The sequence below is a fragment of the Antrostomus carolinensis genome, unplaced genomic scaffold, assembly GCF_000700745.2.
Source record: "Antrostomus carolinensis isolate BGI_N321 unplaced genomic scaffold, ASM70074v2 scaffold14298, whole genome shotgun sequence".
Classification (NCBI taxonomy): domain Eukaryota; kingdom Metazoa; phylum Chordata; class Aves; order Caprimulgiformes; family Caprimulgidae; genus Antrostomus; species Antrostomus carolinensis.
Genome location: NW_010332375.1, coordinates 1 through 9,658, shown reverse-complemented (window position 1 = coordinate 9,658; position 9,658 = coordinate 1). Strand labels below are relative to the sequence as shown.

Genomic DNA, 9,658 nt, shown 5'->3' with positions numbered 1-9,658 from the left:
GCAAAAAAATTATTGAGCACCTCAGCCTTCTTCTTCATCTGTGGTTAAAATTGGTTAATTTGCAGACCTTCTCTTGCTGCTCCTTGCAGTCACTTACAGGATGTGATCAGCTGAGAAACTGTTCAGAAAGACTTAAATCTGTATGATAAACACAAATGCCTGAGTTCAGGTGCCTCTACACAGTGTTCTGTAGTTGAAAATGAAATAGACACTTTAATTCTTTGCAAGCTTTCAATGGTGGCATTGTAGATAATACTGAAATGTGTACAGAAAAGGTTCAATAGCTTTAACCTGTTTTTCCTTTTATAAAGTTAGTGTTATTGTTCAAATGCCTTTCTAAACTGATATCTTCTCTTTTTTTAAAATGTAGGTCTTGTAAACATGATATTAGAGGAAATCCCAGAGCCATGATGAAGTTAATGAACAGCGCTGATATTGCAAAGCACTCATTATCAACCCTGGGAAGTGCAAACTGTTTTGTAGATTCATTATATGATGGATTAGATTTTGATTGTAATGTGTCCAGGTAAAGCAAGTCTTGAAGCTATGGCTTTTCTATAAAACTGTGCTTGAAATCTTTCTAGGTGGTATTTAGGAACATTTAATAAGCTTTGAATTTTGATGGCGTTAATTTTAGACATGCAAGTAAAATAGAAAACCAACTTGCTTTGTTTCATATTGATAGCTCTATTAGGATGGGATCTGTAGTAGTCAGAGTGGTTGCCCTAACAGTTAGAAAATAAAGTGTGAAAAGGCAGAGGGAAACCTCATCTTTGGAGTCTGCTGTTGATGAAAAAGGAATTGATACTGTAATTACTCAAGGTGGGAGGGGGTTTCATAGAATCATAGAATGGTTTGGGTTGGAAGGGACCTTTAAAGGTCATCTAGTCCAACCCCCCTGCAGTGAGCAGGGACAGCTGCAACTACATCAGGTTGCTCAGAGCCCCGTCCAACCTGACCCTGAATGTTTCCAGGGACGGGGTTTCTACCACCTCTCTGGACAACCTGTGCCAGGGTTTCACCACCCTTATTGTAAAAAATTTCTTCCTTATATCCAGTCTAAATCTCCCCTCTTTTAGTTTAAAACCACTTCCCATGTCCTGTTGCTACAGGCCCTGCTAAAAAGTCTGTCCCAATCTTTCTTACAGGCCCCTTTAAGTATTGAAAGGCCACAATAAGATGTTCGTGGAGCCTTCTCTTTTCCAGGCTGAGAACAACCCCAGCTCTCTCAGCCTGTCCTCACAGGAGAGATGTTGCATCCCTTTTTTTGGGTGTAAATAGGGGATTTCCCCCTCTTACTGTTGTTGTTGTTGATTTTTCTTTAAAGAAAAGGAGACTTTTCAACTTTTTTTTTTTTACACATATGAGCCCAGACAACAATACTGTTGTTTTTTTTTTCTCTGGAGTACACTGATGAAGAATGAATGTATATTCCATGTAGGTGTTAATGATTAAATCAATAACATAAGATATTTTCACAACAACAACAACAACAAAATCACTTCTTTGAGATGAATAATTGGGAAATAAGATTTCTTAAAAAAAAAAAAACAAAACCCCAAACAAACCCAAAAACCAAACCAAACCAAAAAACCCCCAAACAAACAAAAAACCTATTACCTAGTATAGCTAGAGAACCAAAGTATATTCTAAAAATGATTGTGCTTCCATTTCAGGTATTTGTCTCTGATGGATGAGATAATGCTTAATTTTTTTGTTTGGTTGGTTTTTTTTCCTTCCAGGGCCAGATTTGAACTTATCTGTTCTTCACTATTTAGTAAATGCGTAGAAGCAATTAAAAAGCTCTTGCAGCAAGTTGGATTAACAGCAGATGATATTAATAAGGTAATAATAGAAACTGTTTGTCTGTAGTATGCTTTATAACTATAACAAGATTATATTTATAACCAGATTTCTTTGCAGACTGAGATTATTTCATGACGTGTTTAAGCATTTTGCCTCAGAGCCAACAAAATTATATGTAGACTCAAGATCTTTAGAACTCCTGTCTTTGCTCTGATTCCAGTTACTTGAAGTTAAGTATGAGGTGGAGTCAGAGTCAGCATTGTGTTTTTACTGCTGCACACTGACTAGATGGTAGAGGATTTGTCTCCATTTGGTGTGTTTAACTCTTGGTGGAGCTGAGGAATACCCTCTTTAAGGTCAGTACATAGGCTTTCTTCTGCCCTCACTGGGTTTGGATGGGCTTTGAGACTTCTGAGGAAAGCCTGAGTTTGGACTTTTTTTGTCTTATGAGTTGAACAAATCACTTGGTGTTTACTTGGTGCCTGTGTTCTTGTTAGCTTAAAAAAACCTGCAGGCACCTTAGATGCCAAACCATAGAGTGCTTTAGTGCCAAAGATGGTGAGTAAAGTAGGGAAGATTACTAGTTTCATTCAAATGTCTTTTTTGCTGTTGTATGTGAGAGTAACTTCATCTCAACTCCTGTGTACCTGTGTGTGGCAAATAGTGCTGCATTTATTGCCAGTGGCACACAGCTTCTGCAGCCAAAGTTAGCTGGTGCTTTTCATGATACTTGATGCTATTTCAGACTCTTCCTTTGTGTTTGCTGTGTCACATCTGAGTTTTGCTGGTAGGATAATGAAACATCGTAGGCCATTGTCAGAGAATGTCTTTCATTTTCTGGTGGCAGTATTTTTTTTAAGTGGCCCCACGTGCTGTCCTCTCAGGCCTTAATGCTTTTTTGAGGGGAGGCAGAGGCACTTTAAATGTAAGAATAAATGAACTTAATTTACAACTCTTAAGTTATGTTTTACCTTAAGAAAAAGGGGAATGATCTTTGTTTCCAGATCTGGTTGATCTCAACAAAGTTACTGTAATAAGCAAAGGGTTTTAAGGGTTTTTCCTTGCAGAACATCAGTATGTGACAGCTGGTTGTCAATGACATCCCTCAGGATTTGATACTGTGTAATGGCTCTATTAATAAAAATGGATGATGGGGTAGCATGTGCTCTCAGCATGTTTGCAGGCAGTACCAAAATGAGGGGAGTAATCAATACCACTGTAGCTCAAGGCTGCTATTCAGAGGGGTTTAAAAAGGCAAGAGAAATGTATATAATGGAATATTTCAGTCAGAAGGGACCTGCAATGATCATCTAGTCCAGTGGAGAAGAACATCACAATGATCAACAAAGGCAGATGCAGCGTCTGGGTTGGAATGATCCTGTGCAGCAGGACAGGCTGGTGGCTGCTAGAAAACAGCTTTGCAGGAACAGACGGGGGGATTCTAATGGACAGGAAGTTTCACAGCAGTCAGCAGCGTGCCTCTGCAGCAGAGAAGGCCAGTTGAGTGCCGGGCTTGTAGTAGCAACAGTGAAGCCATGGGTGTAGGAAAGCGCTTGTTTCCCCCTTTGGCACTTAAACAGAGTGTCCAGGTACAACCTCATCGTGTTTGGCCTTCACAGGAGATGAAAGGTACTGACCTACTGGAGCCAGTCCAGTTGGAGGGTTACCGAAATGGTTTGGGGCTGGGGCAGATCTTGTACGGAGGCTGAGAGAGCTGGGTTTGCTCGCACGTAAGAAGAGAAGGCTCAAGGGAGACTAGTGCTGCCTGCAGTTACCTAACAGGAAGGCATACACAAGGTAAAACCTGACTTACTCCTTCCTGTAGGTGCCTGATGGAAGGGTGAGTGGAGAGCAGCACAAGTTACAACATGGGGAAATTTTAGGTACCAAGAGAAGAAGGTGTAGTGTGAGAGTGATCAAGCACTGAAACGAGCCCACTGAGCCTGTGGAATCTGCATCTGTGGAGATAAGGTCCTGAGCAGCCTATTGTAACAGGACCTTTTCTGGTCAGGAGGTTGGACTAGATGACCTCTGGAGGTCCCTTAAAACCTGATGTTTTATGATTAATTCCTCAATTTTTACATTACCTTATCTCTCCAATGCTTCCTATAAGAAACACTTTTTCAAGATACCATTTCCAACTTGCAAGTTATTTCCTTGAATTTCAAACACAAAAGTAACAGAAGTCGAGCAAAGATGGCATAAATTTTTATTTCAACAACTGCAGATGATAAAACATCCCAGAGTGGTTTGCATTTCTGTATTGCAGGTTGTGACCTCTCTGTTTTGTCTGTTAGAAGGAAAAGATTTGAAATCATTCAGGCATGTTTTCCAGGTAGTTCTGTGCGGTGGGTCTGCTCGAATCCCAAAGCTACAGCAGCTGATCAAAGACATTTTCCCAACTGTGGAATTACTGAATTCAATTCCTCCAGACGAAGTTATTCCCATTGGTGCAGCCATAGAGGCGGGAATTCTGCTAGGAAAAGAGAATCCTTTGTTAGAAGAAGAAGCGCTCTTTATTGAGTGTTCTGCCAAAGATATTCTTCTTAAGGTAAGGCTAAAATTATTTAACTTGGAAAACTTTACTGCTGCAATCATAGAATCACAGAATGGTTCGGATTGGAAGGAACCTTAAAGATCATCCAGTTCCAACCCCCCTGCCAGCAGCAGGGACACCTTCCACTAGACCAGGTTGCTCAAAGCCTCATCCAGCCTGGCCTTAAACACTTCCAGGGAGGAGCAGGCACAGCTTCTCTGGGCAACCTGTTCCAGTGTCTGACCACCCTCACAGTGAAGAACTTCTTCCTAATATCTCATCTAAACCTCCCCTCTTTCAGCTTAAACCCATTTCCCCTTGTTTTGTCATTAACTGCCCTTATGAAAAGTCCTTCCCCAGCTTTCTTGTAGGAATGAATGTGCAGCACTGCTTATGTTTGACTGATATTAGCGAAACAGAATTGTTTTATTGCGAGTTCTGCAGATTGGCTGTAGATCAGCAGTAAGTGGTGACTTGGGCTTATTGACAAAAATGTTGACAAGAAAAACTGCTTGATTATAAGAGGAGATAGATTTTGTCTTTGCTATGTTGTAAGAGCTGGATTTTTTTAATGTATTTGTAGGAATCCCCCCTTTTTTTTTTTTTTTTACTTGCTGTAATGGTAAATGCAGCAGAGAGAATGAGTCTTGGATTTCTTTTCTCATGGAGCACTGTTGTAACACTTCCAGCTCACTAAAGTACTTAGAGAAAGGCATGAACTTTTTTTTTTTTTCTTTTTAAAGGGAGTAGACGAGTCAGGGGCTGACAAATTCACAGTGCTGTTTCCATCAGGGACACCATTACCAGCTCGAAGGCAGCACACCCTGCACGCTCCTGGAAACACTTCCTCTGTATGCCTTGAACTATATGAGTCACTGGGGAAAAGTCCCATGAATGAAGAAGGTAAATTTGCACAGGTGAGTATTTACACATTCATACACACTTTTAATACCAGCCACTCAGAAATAACAAAAAAATTAAAATTTAAAACTGAAACCAATCCCACCCCTGCCAAAACTTATTACAAAATTAGAATGACGTGCATCTCCTTGGAAATGGCCTTTAACCATTCTTCTGTACGTGTATTATGAAGCATTGAAGCCCTTTTTAAAGAAATGGAAGTTTCCATTTTGGGTTTCTAAGTGGCTGTCTGGGTTTGATGTCTGGCACTGCTGTAATAAGCTCACCTGGGATGGGAGATCATAACCAGTCATTCCAGTAGTACACAGATCTCCAACATTTTAGAAATTAAACTGCTGGAGGTAGTGATGTAGCTAGTGTATGTGCTATTGATTACTCTTTGATCTAGATTGGAGAGGGTCTTGGTATTAGATACCACATTTGTTTTTTCACAGTGGTAAGATGATGCTGTTAAATCCTCACCTGATACGAAGTTACTACTCTAGAGTCAACCTCCTGAGAGAACACAGCTTGTTTGAAACAGTGATGATGTGCTTACCTTGGCTTCAGGGCACTTGAAGCACCAGAGAGAGGGCCAGTGTGGCTGAAATTGATGGAATACTTGAAAATTCTTATTCCACCTTAGTCCTGCCCAAAGATCTTTAAGGGGATGGGGAAGGGATGTTACCTAATAATTACAGAGCTGATCCCAAGTAAAGGAACATGCTCAGCTCTCACTGCAGTCTGTGTTGGAAGCTGTAGGTACTCCAGCTGTCTTAGTGATAGACCCTGAAACAAAACCACTGGAAGAGTAGTGCAAATAGCTGACAATACATAGATTTGCACTACAGGTGAGTGCAGTCCACTGGGGCGTGCTTTGTTGTTGAATTATTAGTGTGAAATGCTAAACAATGAATTGCACACCTTCACTGTCGTGTCACTTCCATTAAACTACTATGCAAGGATTGAGAGAACTTGATTATAATTTAACTTTTTTTTTTAAATAGATTGTACTCCAGGATTTAGATAAAAAGGAGGATGGGCTACATGATATACTAACTGTTCTCACTATGAAAAGGTACCCAAAATATTTATTGTTCTACCGTTTATCTTGCTATGTCACACTTCTGACAAGCATTCTTCTGTTACAGAGTGTTTAATTTTGTGTTGAGGAATTTCAGCATTTCACTGCTTACAGGGCTGTGTCCTGGCAGGAGTAAATTCTGTAGGAATGTGGTTTTTATGCAGTTCCTTCTGTGATTTTGTTGTTTGATTCCTAAAGAAACAAAACTTAACATGACTGTACAGGTGATTTTTAGCAACTTTTGAGCTGTTGATCACTTTAACCATGCCTGAGAGCAGTCAGGATCTCAAATTTCCTGTGGGAGGGTGCCAGGGAGATCTGTTGAATGCCCACACTCTTAGGAAATACTGAAGTAGAGTCTGTCTTTATTAGTTGCTAAGCAATCCACAAAACGCTTCTCATATGCAGCATTTGTGATTAAAACCTGTGGCATAACCTGTTAAGCTTAAGAAACAATGCCACAGGAAATCAGGCTTCATAAATCTGCTTTTTACAGAATTACCTGTTTGTTCTGGAAAAATATGAAGTATCTTATGCTGGGGTGGGGAATGGGGATGATGTGATACTGAAGAAATTTCTTTCTTAGGTCTTAAGAGGAGTGCTTGGGCTCATTTCAAATAGTCTAAATTGTTTATAAAGATACCAGAAGGTGGAATTTTAAGTAGTCAAAACATGTTTGTCTTCTGAAGACTGTTCTGGAGTTCATATTGCTTTTCTAAAATAATAGGAAAATTGTCTAGATGTTGCTGAAAAACTAAATCCCTACTTGCTATTTGAGTTCAAAATACTTCATTTTCTTATGTTAACTATCAGGTGTATTAATGCTTTATTAATAGACTTCACCTAAAATACCTTGTTAGTCATACAGAGACTTGCAGTTAGCATTGATAAGAAAAACACCTTGGGGGTTATATATGCAACTGCGTAGTGCAGAAAACCTGCATTATTTTAATGATGTTTTTAGTAATATTTAGGTGAAAAAGATGGGGACAGTTCACTGGAACATCTATATATCTAAATATTACGTATGACTCTTGTATGTTTAGATGAAGTAGGATTCAATATTGTCTCTAATTCTTGGATTTTGAAAATTAAGCTTTTCCTTGTTGAAGGAGATCCTTGGTATTTAAAGACTAATACTTAAAAGTCACGTTCTCATGCTTTGAGAAGACCAGCTTACCTGTTGGTTGCTGTTACTCTTGAGTTCTCAAGTTTAGTATTTTGGGTAATAATACTGCATATTCTGTTTACAAGCCTGTACTAGATAAAATTAGTTAGGATATTTAAACGTGTTCCTGAATCTGTTCCACCATATGTAGAGAAGATACATGCTGTAATGAAAAGCAAGAAGTCCATATCTAAATACTCAGTAATACTCATTTCATAAATCAATTTCATCTCTGTTGAAGCGTGTTCTTCCCTGGATATTTTGATGCTCATCTTCCTTCCTTTCATCTGCATGAAGACTGTTGTTTATCCTCTCTGGAACATGCCGAGTATTGTGTAGAGATAGTCCTAAACATACCTTTTTCTTTTATTTAGGGATGGGTCCCTGCACGTTACCTGTACAGATCAAGATACCGGGAAGTGTGAAATCATCACTGTTGAAGTGGCATCATAGACTCTTTTGAAAGGCAACATTTTTTCTAAGTTGGTTCTTGTCTCTTGTTGGCTTTTCTGCTGAAGTGGTGACTCTGTGAGATGTCTTTAATGATTCTTAGAGGACTGTAATAAACTGAAGTAAAACATCAATTTGCCACCAAGTCTGGAGTGGAAATTGTGGTGCAAAATGCTAATCAAGGCATGCAGACAGGAGTGCATGGAATTATCAGCACCTGATTTAAATATGCAAAGGGCAAATCCTCATGCTTGTGGTTCAGTAACAAGCATATTACACAGACTAAAGATTTTTTCCTTGAACTAATCAGGTCATTTACCCATTCAACCAGCACATCTGTGGCTTCAGCAGCATAGCATTGAACCAGCAAGAGCTAGACTGGTGAAAATCCACTCTTTAATAACTGTTCCAAATTGTGCTGAAATCCTGCATGGTCTTGAAGTTGCCTGAAACCATGGAGGTGATGCCCATTTGTGATGGCCTCCTGAGCAGGATTATTTTTTTCCTGGAGTACTGTCAGATGGTTTTGTGGTGTTACCTGAAAAATGTATGTAAGGGTTATATATGTTTATTTATGTGTTATTAATAAAATACTTTTTTTATGCAGATCCTGGCATCCTCCATTCTGTGTGGCACTGTTCCAATCTCTGTCATCATATATATGTTTGGATATAGGCTGGCAGCTTTCTTCATTTTAAGTAGGGGACTAATAAGAAGGAGTTACAGCAGGCAAGTGTTGTTACAGGATTTGAGGGTCTCAGCCTCAATTGTGTGCTAAGGGGCAGCAGTTCAGCCCTTGTAAAACACTCAAAGTGACACATTGGAGCCTCAAAATCAGAGGCAGAAACTAGGCCAAGGGATGCCTGTCTGGATTTGAAGAGACCTGTGTTCAATTACCTGTTTTTCTACAGGCTTCCCAAATTGTCTTGTATTTGCATAATGTGTATTTCAATATTCTTCCTACCTCACAAAAGCAATAGATACTGCATAGCATAGCTCTAAATCTTACTGCATTTCAAACAAAGTGTCTGTATTGTGTGCCTTACCAGCCTAGATGTGGGGTTTGAATTTGTGAGGCTTCCTGGGGTAGCTGAAGTGCTGGGAAAGTTCTCCCTTATCCTTGGGTCTTTGATTGCTGGAAAATAAGTAAATAGTTTAACAGTTCACAGAATCACAGAATGGTTGGGGTTGGAAGGGACCTCTGGAGATCATCCAGTCCAACCCCCCTGACAAAGCAGGGTCACCTAGAGCAAGCTGCACAGGACTGCATCCAGGTGAACATCTCCAGAGATGGAGACTCCACAGCCTCTCTGGGCAGGCTGTCCCAGGGCTCTGGCACCCTCACAGGAAAGTTTTTCCTCATGTTAAAGTGGAACCTCCTGGGTTCCAGCTTGTGCCTGTTGCCCCTTGTCCTATTGCTGGCCCCATCTTCTTGACACCCACCCTTTAGATATTTATAAACATTTCACAAGTCCCTGTGTGAAAACCTCTAAAATGGGTCTTGGAAAACTCAAGTCTGGTTCTGTTGGGGCAGTGGAGTCCAAAAGCCCTTATAAATGCAAGTAAAGAGACACTTTAAGTACTAACAAGCAGCCAGACATCTCTAAGGGTTGTTGTTGTAACAGTACCAGCCGGGGGTTATAGGGGTTGGGGCTAACTTGAAAGCTGTGTTAATAGGAAACACCTCTTCACAGAATCACAGAATGTTGGGGAT

General features: G+C 40.0%; 1 protein-coding gene across 1 annotated transcript; it reads left to right on the top strand.

Annotated features, from left to right (window-relative positions):
- Window positions 1-311: 311 nt before the first annotated feature.
- HSPA14 (heat shock protein family A (Hsp70) member 14) lies at window positions 312-8,059 on the top strand (the record flags this gene model as incomplete). Its single annotated transcript, XM_010173498.1, has 6 exons — window positions 312-526; window positions 1,743-1,845; window positions 4,142-4,357; window positions 5,086-5,259; window positions 6,250-6,320; window positions 7,869-8,059. Coding segments are annotated over 6 exons (858 nt in total), but the record flags the coding sequence as incomplete, so codon positions are not given.
- Window positions 8,060-9,658: the final 1,599 nt, after the last annotated feature.